Source organism: Lichenostomus cassidix, chromosome 2, assembly GCF_008360975.1.
Source record: "Lichenostomus cassidix isolate B80296 chromosome 2, HeHo_3.0, whole genome shotgun sequence".
NCBI classification, from domain to species: domain Eukaryota; kingdom Metazoa; phylum Chordata; class Aves; order Passeriformes; family Meliphagidae; genus Lichenostomus; species Lichenostomus cassidix.
This window is the reverse complement of record NC_139482.1, coordinates 12,860,908-12,882,078: the sequence shown is the minus strand read 5'-3', so window position 1 is coordinate 12,882,078 and position 21,171 is coordinate 12,860,908. Positions and strand designations below refer to the sequence as shown.

Below are 21,171 nucleotides of genomic sequence, written 5' to 3'. Positions count from 1 at the left end.
TGTGTGATGTCCAACATCTGAAGTGTTCTTTCTGTGGAAAAGAACATGGTCATCCTAAATTACATCTATCCAGTATTAAATCTGGCATGTATTCATGTATTCTTGTATTCTAAGAAAAACAAAAATATTTTTCTTCAATTTTTGATTTTTTCTTTTGATTTTGCTTAATTAAGTTTTAATTAAGAATATATATTTGCCATTTCAAGGCTTAAAAAGAAGTGCTGTAATGTCTGTGTATTACTTATGTGAGCCTGCAAACCTACAGGATTTCTAAGAAATGTTGGAGTTTAGGTCTCTTAATTGTTGTTTCCTCTGGGAAACCAGACTTGTACTTTGAATGGAATGTCTTGCAGGAGGTGATTCTTAGGAGAGAACATTTTCATTTGACCACACCTGTAAAGAGTAGTGACAGGGAAATGTTTAAATGAATAACAAAAGTCAAAGGTTTTGCTTTCTTGTTCAGTCAGACATATACTTCTGAAAATTAAGCAACAGAGAGCATCACCAATAATGTGAGAACAGAATCCACAAGAATTAATTAAATCACCTGTGTCTTAATTTGAACTTGGCTATAAGCCAAGCTTGGGAGATTTTTGTTCTTTGCTGTTTTTTCTTTGAGTAAGTTATAGTTGTAGCCTAAAACCTGTGCTGTACAATTCAGGTTTTCATCATAATGGGGCATTGCTTCAAGATGCAGTGTCAGCCTTCAGGTACTCTCTTGGTTTTGACTTAAAAACTTTCTTTTGAGAGCTTTTTCTTCTTGGAAGTAGTTTTTCTTAGCCAATATATTAGTTCATTAATCTGATTTCTTTTTTAAGTTCACCTCTGGAAGTTGAAATACCTTTTGCTTCAGCAAAGTCTGTATATTGTAATTCTGGTTAGGAAAAAGTGGTACTGCATGGTAGCAAGGATGGTCATTTCCTTGTAGTAAAGAGGGTCTTAATTTGGAGTTTACTAAGGAGAGCTTGACTGTTGACCCCTAGTCTTCCCATGTACGAAGCACAGAACTGAAGCATTTCTGAGCCATCCTGTTGGCTGCCTGTGATCCTCAGCAACTGCTGTTAGCTAAAACCAGGAATGCTACGGGAATGCAGCAACTCCAGTGTTTTTAAACTGGGCATGAAGCACAGGGTCACTACCTGTACTGCCTCCATCTTTAAGTCTCCTGTTGATAGCTCTGCCTATCAACAGTACTTCTGCCTATCATTGTTGTGCCTGAGGACTCCTCTCTCCCTGGCCAGCATTGGCTGCACAGGTTGTCTTGTGCAGACACCCAGCAGTTTATGCATTAAGCTTGTGCAGTACCTGTGGCAATGAAGAACTGGTCTTGCAGAGTCACTGTGGCCATCTGTACTGTGCCCTGGTTTAAAAGAGATGTTAGTACATTTGCTGGTTCCTTTTTTTCTCTATTGCTCTCTCTATTCCTGCAAAGGAAAGGCAGTTTTTATTTTTATATTAGTTGAAAATATAATTTTGGCTGTGTGTTTATGTCTGAATATCTGGGATGACTAGTTTTGGAAGAACTTGGTAAGTAAAGTTTTCTGGAAAACAAATGTCTTTTTTTTCTATTAGCAGCAGTGTTCTCTACTTACTTTTCACCAGCCAAAATGGTATGTTGCCATGGTTTCCAAATATCTTTTTCCTCAGAGCTTCTTGGCTTTGGCTTATGGAAGCAGACAGTCTGACATGACCAGATAAAATGTTTTTGCCAACTACCTCCATCAGCATATGTGTGATCTTTCTGTCAGGGAAATGGGTAGTTTTGCCATCTTGTGTAGAAGCCTTGTAGCCTCATCTGACTACACACCTACTCTGTTGTCTGTAGTTTTGTCATGTTGGTTATTTAATACTGAAAAGAAATTATTAGTTCCTCATCTGCAGTAATGGTCTAATGTGCAAGAGTTGTTCATTCAGTTGGAGTGAATCAACCTCCCCACCCCCCTGCCAATTTATGCATATCATGATGATCTGCATGAAAAGATGCAGGGGGAATGAAAATTGCTAGTTCTTTTGCCATCTGTTTGGGTTGCTTGCTGTGTTAGAACAGATCTTTAACAATCGGAGAATTAAGAAGTCTTTTGGGAAAGACTAACTTTAGTTCCATTTCCAGTTTTGGAAGGAAAAAGATGTGGTTTTTTTTCTGGATTAGAGCTGTTGATCATATTCAGAGAGTGATATTAGTATTGTCTTTATGCCTGGCTAGAAGAGAAGATGCCATTTGCTTTCACATCCACCTGCATGACATTCAGCTACAGGGACTGTCCAGGAAAGTTCTGTACTCATCATAAAAGGCCCAGTTTTCAGTAGAGCTCCAGCACAACAAAGTGTGTGCAGTGGTTGAGATCAGGACAGAGAATGGGGGGACGAATGGTGTGTTGTTCTGGGAATGTGGCAGGAATTGGTCCTGTAAGGGAGGCAGTTACTGGAGTTAATTCACTCCTGTTTATGAAGTACTGGATTGAGATCTGAATGAATAATTGCAGGATAGCTGTAGCATAATTGTTTACCCAGACTCACTGTGGAGCCAAGAGCTTTGTATCAGTCTGTGCTGATGTTTTACTGATGTGGCTTAGGAAGCCAAACTGAGTGGGGTTTATGTGGTATGGTTCTGTGGTGATGTAGATGTACCATTCTTAGTCCTAACTCTGAGAGGCAGAATTTGGCTCTTCATAACTTCTCTGGGAGGTAGAGTTGACCAATCTTGTTGCTCTTGTCCTGGACTGAGTGAAGAGTGGAGGATACAGAGCTTTACTTTACGTGCTTCTCTCTCTTTTGTCCTGCCCAAAAATGGGGCACTTTCTGCTTTGGAGGCCAGACTGGAACATCTTGCACTCTACACTCTGCCACACTCTTCCTCTTTTCCTTAATGCCTTATGGAGCCTGTGTGCAGCACCCAGCTAGTTCCTGTGTTACATATTCCTCATTCCAAGAGCAGGACTGGAAGTCCATGCTGACCCCTCTTTCAGTTTTGCAGATAGGGCACTGAACTTAATTCAGTGTGAGAGGAATTCCATGTTTTCCCCAAAAGAAGCTAATTCAGCTGTTGGAGTTAGGCAATCTCAGTCTCTTTTAAGTGTTTATATCTGAGGTTAAGCTTTTGAGATAACCTCCTGTTGTCAAAACAGAACATTTGAAATCAGCAATCTCTAAAATTCACATAGGTATCTAACAAATCATGTATTGAGATAAGCAGAGCTGAATCTTCAGGAATGGCATCAAATACTGTAATGACAGTGAATTTTGGGGAGTTGGCAAGCCTGAATCTTTTTTTATGTCTGACTTTTGTTTTATCTCAGTTCACTTTAAATACAATCACAATTTTTGTAGTTTAAATATTTTTTGGGGGAGAAAGGCATTTGTTACTCCTTGGAAATTGGGTTCTCAGCTAAAAGTTTCAGGATTGTTTTAATTAACATAGGAGATGTAGTTTTGGATGATGAATCACTTGGTGAATGAGGAATTAGCTCAAAGAGTTCCAGTCAACAGCCTGATGTTTGGGTGAAGACCAGTGATGAGTGGAGACCTTCAGGGATCTGTTTTGGGACCAGAATTACTTAGTATCTTTGCTGGTTGGAGACATGGAAGGTGGGTTGAGTGCACCTTCAGAAGGTTTGCAGATGGCACCAGGCTAAATGATGCAGTTGATACTCAAAGTTCAATAGAGGGAAGAGATCCCATCCAAAGGTACTTTGACAGAGTAGAGAGGTGGACCCATGCAAACCTCATGTTAAGGCCAAGTTCAGGGTTCTGTGTGTGGGTCATGGCAATCCTAAATGCAATACAGGCTGGGCAGTGAATGGATTGAGAGCAGTTTTGCTGCAAAGGACGTGTGCTCGTGGACAAAACACTGAGTGTGAACACTGAATGTGTGCTTGCAGCCCAGAAAGCCAACCAGATTCTGGGCTGCATCCAAAGCAGTGTGTGCAGCAGCACATCAACGGACAGCATTCTGCCCCTGTGCTCTGGTGAGATCCCACCTGGAGTACAGCTCTGTGTTCCCAGCACAAGACAGACATGGACCTGCTTGAACAGATCCAGAGGAGGGCCCTGGAAATTATCAGGGGCTGGAGGCCTTCCCCATAAAGACAGGTTGACAGGTTTGGGATTGATAAGCCTGGAGAAAAGAAGGCTCTAGGGAAACCTTTCAGTGGCCTTCCAGTGCTTAAAGACGGCCTGCAGAAGAGATGGGGAGGGAGGGACTCTATCAGGGAGCATAGTGATAGGAAGGATGAGGAGCAATGGCTTCAGAGAGGATAGACTCTGTTTAGATATTAGGATGAAATCTTCACTTTGAGGGTGGTGAGGCACTGAAACAGGTTGCCCAGAGAAGTTGTGGATGCCACATCCCAGGAAGTGTTCAAGGCCAGGTTGGATGGGGAGGCGCTGAGCACCCTGATCTTGTGGAACGTGCTCCTGCCCATGGCAGGGGAGTTAAACTAGATGATCTTGAAGGTCCCTTCTGATCAAGCCATTCTATGATTCTATGATATTTCTGTGTTTAAGAAAGGCAATGCTAGTTTCAAAAAGAATGTACAATTAATAATGTCTCTAGGGAACTGCTTTTTTTCTAAATATTTGATTATGTCAAGGAATGCAATGTGATTTTTTTAAATGGGGAAAGTATATTTGTTCTTTTTCAAAACTTTTTCACACACTAAGGAGAGGATTGTGAGTGTCAGTTTTCTTTTCCTTGATGTCCTGGTTTTTGTTTTTTAATAGTCAAAAAACAGCTTTTATTTTCAATTTTTTTAAAAATAGCTTTTACTTTAGTATTTAAAACAACACTCTTTTATATGGCTGGGCGCTACTATTTTTTTCACATTTAAATTATTTTAGTAGTGTTAATATTTCAGGAAACAGAGATAAAATGTGTCAAACACTGCCTATTATCTGTTATGCATGTAGTATATACAACACAACAGGCTTTATATTTGTGGAAATCAGTATTAATATTACCTAAGTTTAGTCGTACAATTGATCTTTAAGCAAAGAGAGGACGAGGAGTCCTATAAGGCAATGTTTATTTCATGTTTTTTAGCATGTGCTATGTCTTTCTATTGCCTAACTTATCTTAATTTTTTTTTTCTGTTTAGTTGCCATATCTCAAGGTGGTACAATTCAGACTGTGACGAATTCAGGAGCTCCTCAGCCAGGCGCTACCATTGTGCAATATGCAGCACAGTCGTCCAATGGCACACAACAGTTTTTTGTTCCTGGAAGCCAAGTTGTTGTCCAAGGTATATTTTATTAGTCTACTCAATTTTAGTTTTTTCATATTAAACAGTTTTTCTTAAAAGGTTTTTTATTTTGTGGTGATATTATTGCATTATTAAATAAAATACTAATGCACAGCAAGATGAAAGATTGTCTCAGGAGGGGATTCAGGGTTTCTGCTCAGTAAGGCAGCTACTACTTTTGGTTAAAAAGGATGAAATAGCAGTATGAAACCACTTTCTGCTTTGGAATCTCTTGTCCAGCTTTTGACACATGTTTAATTGGAATAAAGGTGCTCTTATGGATTGAAGTGAGATGCTAAAGGTACACTTCATTTAATATATGAAACTAATTTGTTTTTTTCAACAATTAATAAAACATAATTTCTGAAGATTTTGGATATGTTTAGGGCAGAATTTCCTTGTAACTTACAGCTCTTGCAGCTACTAGAAAGCAGATCCTTTACCGAAGCTAGTTTTCTCACAGAACACTGTGAAGGTCCTATGAAATGCACCCGTGAATTGAACTGTGAATAGTGATTTCTAGAGCCTTACTGTAGTTTATGCAGGACATTTTTTTTCCTTCCACTGTTCCCAGCCTTTTGGTAATGCTGAGGGAGTGGGACAACCAAAGGTGTTTTGGATTCTTAACTGTGTCAGAGGATTTGCGTTATGTGATGAAAACCTTTGAAAATAGAAGAGATACTTCTCTATGTAGACACTTGAATAATAGCTATGGAAGGTATACAGAGTTTAAAAAAAATATTACTTTATTGACACAGAGAAGTAGGGAGGGAGGGCTGTATGAATGCTTTCTTAAGCCAAAACAGCTACCTGAAATAGGCCCTGAGAAGAGCTAGGAAGGTTTTAGGAAAAAGTTTTTTACAGAAAGAGTGATAAAATATTGGAATGATCTACCCGGGGAGGTGGTGGAATCACTATCCCTGGATGTGTTTAAAAAGAGATTGGATGTGGCACTCAGTGCCATGGTTTAGTTTAGTTGAGGTGTTGGGACATAGGTTGGACTTGGTGATCTTGAAGGTCTCTTCCAACCTGGTGATTCTGTGATTTAGATATATATTCATGGAGTGGATGAGAGTCATCGATTAAATGCTGAAATACATTGTTGTCCCAAGACTTTTCAGAAGGATTTCAAGGAAATTTTAAGACTATAAGATGAAAAAACTTTAGCCAAATCTTAGTTTTTATTGTGCAGAGAGTATTGTTACAGCTTCCCTAAATGTTATTATGAATACATTCTTAACAAAGCCTTAAGACCCAAATTTGGCTGACCCCCAGGCCAATTTCCCAGTCTGGTACTGCATGTTTTCCTGAATATGAGTCTTAACATATTTTCTATGCATGTGCATTCAAATCCCTTAAATAAGAGAACTTCTCCTTCTGCCAAGGTTGACTGTAGTATTTTATAGGTGTTGCTTTGATTCTTCTGAACTTTGGGGTCAGGAAAAGAAAGAATAACTTCTCAGCTGCTTCCTAAAACTTCCCAAGTCTATGAAGAAGCACAGCATTTGAGAATTTTATCTGGCAGCATTTCAGTCCTTGGGAATTCCATTTGACTGACTTTCCTTTACAGACTCTCCATTACAGAGCTGTTCTCTGACAGGGCTACTCAGTCTCAGCAATGGGCTCAACAGGATGGAATTGCCCATTAAGTGTCTTGTCTGTGATGGAAATTTTCAAAATGGATTCAGGGACCGTTACTGAGTACCTTCTACATCATGTTTCTGGAAGCATCTAGATACTTTTAACTAAATTGATTTGTTCTCTGTCCATGTTCAGAGAAGTTTATTTCCTGGAATTCTCTGTTCCTTTGGTTCAAAGTCCAGTGCTTTAGTGAGCCTCATAGCTATTAACACAGAAGAAAAATGCTACATAACATATACAGGGAAAAGTACAAAGCAAACAGTAAGTGAGCACAACCATGGAGATGGTGAGAAGATAAAAGGCTTCAACATATGCCACATGCTATTGATACTGGAAAATCTTTTAAAAAAACAAAACCTCTTTACTAAAAAAAAGGTGTATAAAAATAGTGTGAAAGCACTTGAAGGTGTTTACATTAATACAATTGTATGTAGTCAGCAAACCTGAGTTAATCAGGATGTAGACAATGGAATTAATTGAATATACAATTGTCTGAAATGTTCTTACTACAGATCATCTTGCCTATGCTGAAAAGTATATAGGAATATAGTTTATGAACAGTTGTCACTTATGTACACTTTGTAGTTGACCGTTCACCTAATACTGTGATAGCACAGATTATATAGGAAAGAATATGCTGTTTAATAATCTGACCACTTACATATGTTTTATAATGATTTTAGATAGGCAGCATGTAATTTTTTTCTTAATCATGGAAGAAGGAAAGAAAATAACAAATATCCAAAACCAGAAAAGATCTGTTTTAGATTCTGTTCCTGAATCTTTCAGCTAACATTTGTATTGATATTTTTTTCTTAAGTATTTGTTGATGAATTTCATGTAATAATGGATAGGATCACATAAATCCTGTGCTTGGTATTTTCTGATAACTGGTGGTGGGGAAAAATGTTAGGATAAAACTACCAAAGGTGTTGATCCAATTGAGTCATATTGCTTTTGTTACAAGTTTACATTTGTTGGCAAATGTAGGCAAAAGAGGCAGTTCTAGTGTCTGGACGGTTTCCTAATACATTAAGGGTTATGGATTTTTTTGCTAGCTGAAGGAGGAAGTGTTTGACTATTAGTGAAAATGAGTGTAGAAAAACTGTATAAAAAATCATTCCTTTGGGATCTATGTGTGTTTTCATTATATTGTTAGTGATATTTGAAATCTGTGGCTTGAATTTCTTGTGTGCTTTAGCTCTGATCTTCTGTTCATATGATCCTGAAGTGGTCCTGTAGTTACAGAACACTCCTGTTTTTGCATTGGTGCTTTCACTGCTGTCATCCAACACAGTTTCACAGTTGATGAATTACCAGTCTGAATTTGTTTATTACAAAGACCTTAGAAGTTTGCTGTGCCCTACATACAAACCAGTGCTTGGACTCTTGGTCTGAAACAAATTTCATTTAAATTGATGTAAATAAGGAGTTACTCTTTTACAGCTGAGTTGGTTTTTTTTTAAATTTATATTTTAAAACTAAGGCAACAAGATCTCTTGGATATATTTTGAAAAAAGAGGTAAGGGGGAAGAGGTAGCCTTTACCCAGCGTTACTGTTCTGCCTATTACAGCATCTGAATTCACTAGCATTAGGCTGACTTACTTTGTCAGAGTGTTCCTTAATAATTTCTGAAGCTTTTAACTGAAATTAAATGAGTGGGTTGTGGGTTTCCCTGCAAAGCAAGGAGCTCTAGCTTTTCATTTACCTATTCCTACAGCTTATTAAGCTTTCCTGTCTTGTGTGTCTGTCCAACAGAGTTCTCTGCCTTTTACTGGAACTGTTCCAATGAAAACAACTGCATGTCTGTTTAAAATTTCCTTATTTTCTATCCAATCATAACTTTATCATTTGGATTCATTCATGAATGCTAGAGCCATGTTTTAATTTCTGTCAGTCATGCTGTGAATTTTCAGGTCTTTCTTATTTTCAGCCTGCTTTCTGGTGAGTGCTTTCTGTAGCTTTATGAATAATTCAGGGAAAAAGAACAAAGCTAGGATTTTAGCAGTATGGAAGAGGAAAAAAAAATCAGGTTTACTGGAAAAGGAATTCTTTGGGCTGCAGTTTCAGTGAGCTGTTCCAGTGATGGAGCATATTAATGACACTGGTAAGCAAGTGAGGTCATTGTGATGTCAGTGCTCTTGCTTGTAATCCTGCACATGCTTGGTAGTTTGGAACAGTTCATGCTGAGCTCTGGTAGAGGAACAGCAGAATCGTGTGTGCAGAAGTTGATCATGGCTGTAACAGGAGATGAAACAGGTAAAAATTTTGTTAGCCTTTGACATGGTATTTTTGTATGTCTGTGCAGTGTTTAGTTAGTATTTATTATGTTTTCTTTTGAACCTGTTGCTGTAACTTTCATCTCTCTAAAGCCATACAAATAGCTTTTAATTCTACCTACTTAGTGTAGGATTTCAGGGCAATTTTTTCAGTTTCATTTGAGGAAAAAAAAAAAAAATCACTGTTAGTGCATGAGTTCTTGCACAGATTGATTCAGATAACTAATCTTTATTATTTGATGCAGGATTTTGCTGAAAAAAACCCCAGCACTCTTCTTTTGCTTTTTTCTTTATTGTGGCAATAGTCATATATGTTGCTATGTTTATAATTGCATTTTGTTTTGTAAAAATGACAGCTGCCTTTTTTATTGAGTTACTAAACACTACAAATTTGATAGCTATGGGCTTACGCCTAGCTGTAAAGAAATTGTTTCAGCAGTGTAAATCAACCCTATGCTTCCATTATTTAAAAAAACACTGAATGGAAACAAATTTGAGAGCAATAATTGAAGTATTGTAATGCCTGCTTGTTTTCTCCTCCACTGTTAAAATGGTCTGTTCCTCAGCTAATTGAGTTCAAAAGGCTGACGTCATTAGATTTCCTGGAATCGTGTTGCAGTAGGGAACTGGAAAAGTTAAACTCCAAACAAGATACACATTGACGTCAGCTCCAAGTCATGCTGCGATTTAGTCAGTTCCTTTCTGCCTCGTCAATTGCCTCCGGCAGCTCGGTAACATTAACTACTTCCCTGCCGGCTCCTACGTGCTGCTGCTCAGTGCTGGCGCACATTGTTTCATTAATCCAAAGATAAGTATCTTCTCCTAGTCGATGTTTTTAATGCTCAAAGGGATAATGATTCATGCCTTGTGTAGCCAGTTTAGAGGTGAAGCTAAAAACCCTTTGATAATCAAGTCCCACCATTATGACTCACAGAGGGGGGAACAGACATCCAAATACATCAGGCGTTTTTTCTCCTGGGTTGTCACTGAAAGAACTCGGGTGCAGGGATGCTCTCTAGTGTTCAGCAAGTTACTTTTTCTAAGAGGTGGTTGCTTTTTTAATTTATATTTTTTAAAATGTGGTTTGGTTATTTTTCACTAGTTGTTTTTTGGCTTCCTGTTAATAATTTTATTTATGGAAGTCTCAACTGAAGAATTAAGGTTTTCAGTGACTTTTTACTCCCTTGCATTTCAAGGAGTACAAAAAGACAAAAATATTACCTGGGGCAATGTGTTAGGGAAATGCACCAACTCCAGGTTTATTGCTTTGTTAACAGTCTCAGTTCTACTTCTGGTACCTTAGGAATTACATTAAACCTTTGTGAAGTGTCATTAGAAATGGCCACAGAAGTTTGTCAGTCTGGATGAAGTGTGTGTGACTTTTGTCTCAGATGCTGAAATGGAAGGTGTGCTTCACTGTAATGGAGATACATAACTAGACTTAAAATAACCTTGAAAAAAATTAAGTTTGTCCCACTCTATTTAAAGCCTGTTCCACCTTTCCAAAGGTCTTTCTCTGGGGAAATCAGTAGCATTGTAACTTCTTGAGATAATATACAAAACATTGTTCAGTCTTTGGAATATTTTTTTGCAATGATACATCATAAAACATATTACTGCACAGCTAAAAGATACTTTGTCAATGCTATGCTATGTTTTTTTCTTGTGTATAAACAGTGGTGGCTGGATTTGCCTGAACCACCAGAATGGTTTTTTATCTGTGTTACCGTGCTGGCAGGTTTGTGAGACAACTGTTAGGCAAAGACTGCCACTACTGGGACCTGCTTAGACTAGAATGCTTACCCGTGGTGTTTGCTGATCCCAGCTGAGATAGGGACTGGCTTTTGTTAAGTCTTGTTGCAGGTACATGATCACACTGAGTCCTCTTCACAGCAGCCACAGTAAGTCCTGTTTGCTGCTGTCTGAGTGCAAATCAAACACAGACAACAAAGTAGTTGGTCTTGCCAGGCTGAGGTGATCTGGGTCGTGGAGCTTTCCCCATGACTTGATCTACAAAATGGTTTGCTTGGATTTTTAATTCATTGTAGCTAAGGCAAACTAAGATAACATCTCTCTAATACCTAGTGATGAGATAGAAAAAGGTAGTTCTTACCGTAGTCTGTAAGATGTATGTAATGTGGCCAGCATAAAGGTGAGCCTGAAGAGTTGCTAAAATTCCATTTTTATAAATAGTGAGCTGAAGTATCATTCCATTGACATGACTGGGACTGCTAAGAAATGTGGACAACTTAAAGGGTTAAGCAATTCCCTGGTAGATGTACAAGATGACCAAGCCCTGTGTTCATGGCAGCTGCCTGTCAGTGCTCACAGGGCTGTTCTGCGCTGATTTCTCCCTCCCTCCCACATCCCCGGGGGATTATCCAGGTCAGTTCACTGGTCCAGTTCATCTTGTAATTCCACAAACACTTTTACCCACAGGACTGAGAGGGGGGGAGGTGCAAAGGGTTTAAGCTGATAATGATTTCAGGACACGGCTGTGGAATTGTGGTCTAAACACAACTCGATTGTATTTTTTTGTTTTTAATTAGTAAAGCGCTTGCATTAATATAGTAAGAACAGTAGTATATTTTTATTAAGTTTAATTATTTGCCCTTATAATTGACTGGTGTTTCGTAACTTCTCTGCCTGTCAGCCCCCCCAAGATGTTCTGTCTATATTTTATTTTTCCAAGTTGTTCTAGTTTCGGCTGGGATAGAGTTAGTTTTCTTCCTGTTAGCTGGTACAGTGCTGTGTTTTGGATTTAGGATGAGAGAGATGTTGATAGCACACTGATGGTTTAGTTGTTGTTCTTGCACTAAGTCAAGGACTTTCCAGCTTCTCATCCTTTGCCAGTGAGTAGGCTGGGGGTGCACACAGAGCTGTGAGGGATGGTATCACAGCCAGAACAGCTGACCCCAGCTAGTCAAAGGGATATTCCATACCATTAGGCATCATGCTCAGCATATAAACTGTAGGGAAAGCTGGCCTGGAGACTTGCTCAGGAACAGGCTGGGCATCAGTTGGTGAGTGGTGAGCAATTGCTTTTAACTTGCATCAGTTGTTTTTCTTGGTTTTATTTCTCTTTCTTTTCATTACTTTCCTTTTAATTACATGTATTATTTTGTTTTATTTCCATTATCGAACTGTTCCCATCTCAACCTATGAGTTTTCTTACCCCATCCTACTGGGAAAGGGGTGTGGGTGGAGTGGAGAAGTGGCTGTGTGTTGTTTAGTTGCAGGCTGGGGTTAAACTGTGACACATGTTTTTCCATTATTTGAATAATGCTTTGAAGAATTAAAGTGTAAACTAAATGTAACATAATAGCCTTGGAAACATCAGCTACATTCAGTTGCTTTAATGACAAAATTTGAGGTTTTGTTCTATCATAATATATTTATGGAAAGGAATAGGTAAATACTTGCTTAGAATTTAAAGAGGAATATATTTTTTGTTTGCTTTTGTTTTCTGTCAGACAAGACACCAGTACTTAAGACTTCCCCGGTGTTTTTAAGTTGAGGTACATTATGTAGGGACAATTACGTCCAAAACAAAGAAATGACGTGGGACTGTCAGAAAGGTGTTGGTTTCAAGTCACGTCAGATCGGCATTTAGCTCGGGGAGAGCACAAAACTGCTAAGCTCAGGAGCTGAATCTGAACTTTTGCCCTCTGATTTACTGTGCAGCTACACCCCTTCCTGTGCAACCGCCACTGCCTCCTCTTGCTTGCAAACGCTGCAGCATCCTATGTGTGGTCCTCTTGCCCAGGGAGCAAATGCCTGTACATCCTGAGCACTTGTCTGTTCCTTTTCATTGCAGCGACAGCAGCACTCACTGGTTATCCAAGGGTTGGCAAACTGCTGCTGTAAGAGGGGGACAGGCTGTGAAGCTTGTACTGTTGCTATCACAAAGAAGGAGAAAGTTGTCTTTCAAAGCAAATTGAGTCCTGTACAGGGAGAACAGGGTAGCAGATAAACCTCAATGGTTGCAACAGCAGGACCCTCTTTTTGTGTGATTGTGCAAAGAGGAAGTGTGAATGCTTGAACTGTTTCTCAAACAGCTTTCCCCATGTTGTCTGAAGAGAGCCATGTGGAAGCTTTCAGTCTGGCTAGCTAGCGGGCCACATGATAGAGCAATTCAGATATTTTACAGTGTGGAAATAATCTCTATTGAGATAAAAAATATAGTTATGTCAGTATAGACCTGTGAAATAATTTATGTATCTGGGATCGTGTATAACTCATTGACAGAAATCTTACTTTCAGAGAGAAAACTTACGCATTCTTCTTTATAGCAAAAAAGTTTAAAATATGTTTCTTTTATACAGCTGCCACTGGAGACATGCCAGCTTACCAGATTCGAACTCCCACTACTACCTTACCTCAGGGAGTGGTTATGGCAGCCTCGCCAGGGACTTTGCATAGCCCTCAGCAAATGGCAGAAGAGGCAACACGCAAGAGAGAGCTGAGACTTTTGAAAAATAGGTAAGACTATGTAATAATTCATAGTCACTGTTTCAAACCTCCCCCACTCCCCCCAAACGTGTTAATGAAGTTTTCTTCTTAAGGTCATGAGCACTGCCTGTAATTTATGAAGGAAAGGCAGGAAATTCTTTGTCAGTCATCCCATGTCCTTCTAGCACAGAATATTGGTTGTTAACTCTGGAAGGTTAGAGTTAACATTATACTCATGGATTTTTTGTTTTAAAATATTAGTAATGCCAAAATCAGTATCAGATAATTTTAGTGATGGTCTAGAGTTACACTTTTTATTGAATTAATTCCCCTCCTCTCCCACTACTGACAGTAAAATGACCAGTCGGGGCTTTTTCATTTTAAAACATCTTTAAAACAGCAAAGAATTGGTTAGGAAAATATCAGAGGATCTCATTAGCAGCTCTCCATTAATGGTGCTGTGAAGAGGACTTATTGTGAGATGGAATGATAATTATAGAGTTTCCTAAATACCTGGCTACTGGGATGAGATACTTTGCAGTGCCCCTGTCATTTTGTGGGACGTATTGTCTGAAGTGGCTGTATATTTTTTAGTTAGTTGTCATGGACTTGACTGAATGTTGTAAATGTCAGTCTTTCTCTGTGCATTCTTCTTGCTATTCTTAGAGGAGTCTGTCTTTTTTAATTGTGTAGCCACCTCTATCATTGGCAGATTAATAGTAGAAATAGTCTGCTCTGCAGATCTCTAATACACTGCTTAACCACTTGTCTTATGGTATTGCTTTGCTCTCATGCCTGTCGTTTATTTTAAATTACTCATGAGGATCACCGCATTGTTGTGCCTCCTTTTTGTGTCTTCTCTCTTCAGTTTTAAAATTAGTTCCTATGCTGTAGCTCATAACTTGCTGGAATGTTAGTCTCTCACAGTTTGACAGTTCATCATGTTCTGAGGTGGTAAAGGAGGACTCCCAGTACTTCTAATATTTCTTCTGGAATTGAATGCTTTAGTCACGTGCTTCTGAAAACACTACCCAAAGTGTTTAGCTCCAGTATAACAGACTTCTGAGCGAAACTACGAGAATGGCTTCAGGCTTTCATTTGCCAGCAACAAAAACCACAGACTCTCGTGGCTGAAATGTGCTCAGGCAGCCAGTTCTAAAATGCTAATAAATGGTATTTGTTTGGACTTAAATTTTATTGTACATTGTTACAACGTGCTATAAGTTTTTATCTTAGTGTAAGCTTGGCATCCAGTTTTTTATCTGAAGAGAGTAGCGTTATACTTGTGTTGTTTGAAAGTAAATTCTCTGGGTTTGGTTTTAAGATTTTGATGGCAGAAGACAATGCTCCCGATGAACACAGAAAATAGAAAGTGACTCAAAGAAGAAATGCTGCTTTCCATCTTAATGTTTAGTACAATTCAAGTCAATACATTATCATTTACTCTCTGTTTTTCTCAGTTCTTTTGTGTATTGGTTCCATCTTTGTATTTGATGATGCTGAATGCGTTTCAAATTCTAGTTGTTTTGGATTATATTTTAACTATGTTACTGCTTTTGGCTGTTACCCGATGTTCTGTTTGTGCAATCCAGCAGTTGGTGGTGGTTGTTGTTGTTATTGTGGAACCGCAGGGATTGCAGGTAATTGCATTTATCCAGTCTTTGCCATATTGTGGCTGTTCCTGTAGTCATTTGCCTTGTATTGGTTCCAGGGAAGCTGCCAGAGAATGTCGCAGAAAGAAGAAAGAATATGTCAAATGTCTTGAAAATCGTGTGGCTGTGCTTGAAAACCAAAACAAGACTCTCATTGAGGAACTCAAGGCCCTCAAAGATCTTTATTGTCATAAAGCAGAATAACTGTCTTTCATTTGGACCTCCTTTATTATGAACTTTAATCAAGGCATGAGAGGAAGCAATTCTACAGATTGCCATATGAACTTGAGAAAGAGACACTTGAGGCCCTTGTGGAACCCAGTTTTGCTTAGTGTTTTCAGACTGATTTGGGAGATATTCCAAAATTTGGAATTCTGTCATAGTCTCCATACTCTGCTGAGCTTTCTAATGGCATGCAAATGGCTTTTTTGTTTGCACTTTTTACTTCTGCTTTTTGCAGGGAAGCTGCTAAAGAATGTCGACGTCGGAAGAAAGAATACATAAAATGTCTGGAGAGTCGTGTTGCAGTGCTAGAAGTTCAGAACAAGAAACTTATACAGGAGCTTGAAACCCTAAAAGACATTTGCTCTTCCAAAACAGATTAGTAAAAATATTTATTATACTGTGAACTAAGATATGTTCAGTTGCTTTGTAAGACAATACATAGCCAACAAGAATTACGGCTTTCTCTTTGTGTCATTTATAATATATTCCAACTCCTAACATTCCTGAATGCTTTCCTGCTTTTTGTCAATTCATAGCTCCAATTTCAGGTTTTTCATGCTCCATCCTTCTGTCTCCCAAGGAGCCAAACGTTAAAGAATATAACAAAGTAAAAAAGTGCATAATTTCTATGAGCTGTTTCTTTGCCATGTATTTACATACTACTTTTTACATGTTACTGAGTGTCCTGCACATTTAAAATATTTTGCAATTGTTTTAGATGAATCATAAAGATAATACATCCAGAAATACAAGAAAATCAAACAACCTAAGGTATCTCAGGAAAGAGTTTATAAAAGAATGTTATGATTATATGTATGTACTAGCATACTAGTCTACAGATGATTTTATGGCATATTTTTATATTAGTTGCTTTGTGGAAAAAAGTATTGTATTGCTGTCACTGAGTGCCATGGTTAAAGATAGTTTTTAATAGAACCATGTTGTTTAACCTGTGTATTGTCTGATTTCCTTTAAAAACCTGGTTGAGATGCTTTAAAATCCATGAGTATCTGAAAGAAGACAAAGGGAAAAAAGCACACCTAAGCTCGTGACATGATGCTAAGTATATTGTAAATACCTGTAAGAAGCTGTTATATGGCTGCTATTTACTTACATTTCCTGTAGTCTGCAGAATATTTGATTTATTGGAGGTCTGTATATCAAAATCTAAATTTTCATCCTGAATACTTCACGTTCTAGATCCTGTACACCTGTGGACAGTTACCTATAGTGAAGATTGATGGTGTAGTTCTTTTCACAATTTCACCAAACTACTGAGTGGTGGTCAAGGTGTCCTAAAGAAGGAAGCTTTCCAATAAACAGTAACTATTTGCTGATTCACTGGGTTCTGGAGTAGCCTATAGATGAGAACTGAAGATTTTTAAAGTACACCAGTGTTTAAACCAGATTACAGCTCTCATAAATGCAGTATGTGCCAACTTTCCATTGGAAAAAAGTAGTGCATATGCAAAGTTGCTTCTGGGTATTTCTTTAATACAGGGGTGATCTAATTGTTTGGCCAGTACAGTCTATGAGCAGAGTATTTGGGAGCTTTGCTGGAACTAATAGCACCATTGCCTTACTGATGTGGTAGGAAGAAAGGCCTGGTTCCTACTTAATTGGCTTTACTGAGGAGAGGGGGTGTGTGTGTGTTTGTGTGTGTGTGTGGAAGGGGAGGAGAGATGGAATCATACTGAAGTCACTGAGACTTCTTAATTTAATTTAAACTCCATTTGCAATTAACCCTCTTCACTCTGACCTTGTTGGGATGGGTTGGTTTATGTATATGTTTTTTTCTTTTTTCCTAAATTACTTGAAATACACAGGGTAATTTTCTCAAATCTCTTGAAAATCCCACTAGGTACCTAAGTGAGACCATTTGCAAGAAGAGGTATTCTGTCTCACTTCCTGCAACCACATCAGTTGATTTAAGGAGGAAACAAGATGCCTTCTGGCCTCTAAGGCTCTGCTGCAGGTCTGAAAAAAAAGTAAAGTAGATTTTGAAATATCTTCTTCACTGTGAAAATACATCTGACATGCTAAGGTCAGCAGAAGTCAAAGGTTCTGTTCATGTTGGACAGGATGAATGCAATCTGCAGGTCCATGCCTCTGTAGTGCAACTAGTAGGTTGTTTGTTGTGACTCTGTCAGTAGAGTCCGTTCTATGACAGGTAGGCATTGCTCCTGACTTGCAAGGGATTTGGAAACTTAAGTAGAAACTTGTGTGTGTGTGGTAGATATCACTCCAGTAAAAGGTTCCCTTTATCTTCACAATAGTGTCTGGTACTAACTGTAGTTAGAAAATTGGTAGGAGAATCCTTGTCTATTCCACATCTGTGTAGTTTACAGTCGTTTCTTCACTAATGGAATCATAGAAGGTTTGGTTTGGAATGAACCTTAAAGATCATCTAGTTCCAAACGCTCATGCCGTGGGCAGGGATGCTCTAACTAAATCATGTTGCTTAGAGCTCTATCCAACCTGGCCACGAACACTTCAGAGATGGGGCAACCACAACTTTACTGAACAACCTGAGTGCTAACCTCTGACTAAAGAATTTTTTCCTAATATCTAATGTGAATGTCTCTTCTTTTGCTTTACAACCATTATCCCTTGTCCTGTCATTGTCTATGTGTGTAAAAAGTTCTGTCCTTCTTTCATGTAAGCATCCTGTAAGTACTGAAAGGCTGCAATGAGGTCTCCCTGGAGCTTTCTGTTTTCCAGGATGAACAAGCCCAGCCTTCTCAGCCTGTTTTCATGGGAGAGGTGCTCATGCCCTGTGATTATGTTGGTGGCTAACAGGTCCATGGCTTTGCTGTGCAGGGGGCCCCAGAGATGGGTGCAGCACTGCTTGTGGGGTCTTACCAGAGCAGAGCAGAGGGGCAGAATCCTCTCCCTCACCTGCTACCTACCCAGCTTTGGATGCAGCCCAGGATGCATTTGGCTTTTGGGGCAGCGAGTGCAGACTGGAGCTTAGTGATTGATGTGGTGCAAGAAAAAGGCCTTTTCAACACAGTAGTATTCTTAATACTGAAACATCAAGTGAATATCAGTTGGTTTACTACAAGAGAATTTGAGCACTGCCCAAGCTTTGACTTGTCAGAGCCAGGAATTTTGTTTCTTCATTATCAGAAAAAAAGGCCAAAATAATTGTGGTTTTTTCCTTCCTGTTAGAAAACTGCGTTTCTATGGTACGAAACTCCTTTCTTGCTGAAACCACACAAATGCAAATTTGTTTAATGTAGATAACTAGAGGACTGGCCTATAAGGAAAATTGTACTGAGGACTGCATGGATTTTTTAATTATTTTTCTTTCAAAATAGATTTTCATGTAGCTCAGGTAAAATAGTCTCTTGTAAAATGTCTTCAGCTTCCTAGAGTTGTGGGCGATAAGGAATGTAATAGTCAGCTTCCTCTCAAGGTACAGCTTTGAGTCATAGCTGTTTCCTTAAGCAGATGTGCAAAGAGAAATCTCTATAGGCTATCCAGACAGATCTCTCTTGACTCTCTAAAACAGCCTCAGCTGTTTTGGCCAATGAAAAAAGAGATTAAAATAAGTATATGGTGTGAGTAGGTGTGGAATTAGTTTCTTTGGGAGGATTTTTTGGTTGTTATTCCCATAGATTTTGCTTTTTGCAAGAAAAATTGCTGATTTGTTTTTTGGCTGCACTGATACAGTCCTGAGGAGTGCAAGTTGTCTCCTGCTTGGTTTTCTTTTGTTCTTACAAAACATAATTGCTGATCTGTACTGGTACCCTGCAGACATCAGTGTAATAGCTATATTCAGGATGATCTTTTTCTGAATGAAGTATCACTTCAAAGAAAACAAAGGGGTCTGCTCAGCTTCTGGTTTGGATTGACTCATTTTGCCTGCAGTTTTTTTCTGTTGTATCCCCTTGGTGTTTAGTGTGTGGGTGTGTAAATGGCAAGACTGCAGTGAGTGGTGAGCTGTTAAGCAGCTGACAGAAGTAACTGTCTTTTGGTTGTCAGGCTTTCTGTATAAAATAGTCATGTGGGGAGGGGATCTAGTTTTGTTGGAGATTTTTTTTTTTTTTTTAAGGCTCTTCTGGATGAGGAATAACAGTGATCTCATTATTCCAGCAAAAGTGTTCTACTATTTGCATAATTTAATAACTGGGAAAATTATTTAGGTAAATTCTAAATATATATTCTATCAAGTTCTGGAGCAATTTGACTGTCTCTCATGCCAACTGGAAATGGCAGGCAGCAAAAACCAGTTTATTCTGTGTCTCATGAATCTTTAGCCTGTTTTCTCAGGTTTCTGTTTTTTTTCTAATTGTGAGTTAGAGCTTACTTCTTGCAACTGGCTTGTAAAATGCAGACGCTGTGTATATGCACAAAGTCTGGGAGAGAGAGAGAAGTGTGAGAGTTGAGTGCTCTGTGTAGACTAAAGAAAAAAATAACTTCATTGTATTCTGTGGGACTTGAATGGAAAAAACAGTGAAGGAAGTGTCTTTGTTATGGCAACTGCTGAGCTTTTTCCTCTCCTTTAATAGTCTGTATCAGTGGAATCGGGTGTGATTAATACATCTTGTGAATGGAATTCTGGCTATAAAAATGTCACAATTCAGAAATCTGCTTATCTAGCCAAGTCATTGTTTTTGTTTAGTGGCTTCAAAAATATGATTTCCAAACATCCTTGAATAAGGCTTTTAATATTCTCATTTTCATTATTCTCCCCACTGCCCCTTCCCAATGTGGTTGTGCTCACACCAGTTAAAAGCTGCTGCACAGTTGTTTAACAAGCCCAGTCTGGACCACGGGGTTTGTTTTTTCTAAACTAGTTCTATTAAAGATTTTTTCTGCCCTAACAAAGTTTCTAGCTTTCATTAATTCTTACAGAAGTGAAAGAGATGCAAACACATTAAGTTTGATGCATACTAAGGTGTTTTTCTTGATAAAGTTGATTTTGAAGAGCTAGATTCTCCAGGATCCTGGTTGCATGAACTAAAAGCTTTCTGAAGTTTGTCAGCTGGCATACAAACTGGAAAATGCTTAAATCCTTGACACCCCTGCATTTTTACCAAGGAAGTTGTCAGTTACTTCAAAGATCCAGACATGAGCCTGGAACTGCAGCTTTTGTGACACAAGTGAGCAACCCATATCTGTTGAGATCTTCTTTTTTCTCTCATTTGAGGCCTGATCTAATTAGCTTTTCTGAAGTGTGTCTACTAGAAGTGGTCCTAACATGAAATACAGCCACAGAGAAACAGGAAAAGCCAGGATAGATTGAACAAGTTGTTTGAAAGCAGTGCTGTTACAGAGTATAACACAAACAAGCAGGTGTGGTAAGTTTGCATGTGGGACTGCTTTTTAAAAATTTTTGTATTTTTTGTGCAAGAGCCCCATTGGTCTTTGCAGGAGTCAGAGCTCTGCAGTGCTGAGCACAGGATGAAAAGTGTTAACATTTCAAAATAGGTTCCACTTCTTCTGTTGTATCTTGTGTAAATTGTCACCTATAGTTCCCTCCCTCCCTCCCTCCCTCCTTCTCATGCTATCAGACCTGTTCCATACAGTCTTTGTTCTTTTTTGTTGGTGATTTTCATTTTCTTGAAATACTAATATTGTTTCCTCTGCAATGACAGAAAATCACTCATGTTTGTATCAGACTTCTTCTAGTATGTTTTGAACCTGGTGGTCAACAATAATTAACGTTCATAGATGTG

The 21,171-nt window shown here is 38.6% G+C and overlaps 1 protein-coding gene across 7 annotated transcripts in view; it reads left to right on the top strand.

Moving 5' to 3' along the window:
- Window positions 1-16,436, top strand: part of CREM (cAMP responsive element modulator) — a 36,106-nt gene extending 19,670 nt beyond the window's left edge. For 5 of the 7 annotated variants that reach the window (XM_085050346.1, XM_085050348.1, XM_085050345.1 and 2 more), the window contains 3 exons: window positions 5,094-5,237; window positions 13,484-13,640; window positions 15,322-15,939. In XM_085050346.1, coding sequence (XP_084906472.1) covers window positions 5,094-5,237; window positions 13,484-13,640; window positions 15,322-15,466 — 446 coding nt within the window. In that variant the 3' untranslated portion in view covers window positions 15,467-15,939. Of the gene's footprint in view, window positions 1-5,093; window positions 5,238-13,483; window positions 13,641-15,321 lie in introns of all 7 variants that reach the window. The other 2 variants (XM_085050349.1, XM_085050343.1) reach the window with 1 other exon arrangement.
- The last annotated feature ends 4,735 nt before the right edge of the window (window positions 16,437-21,171 follow it).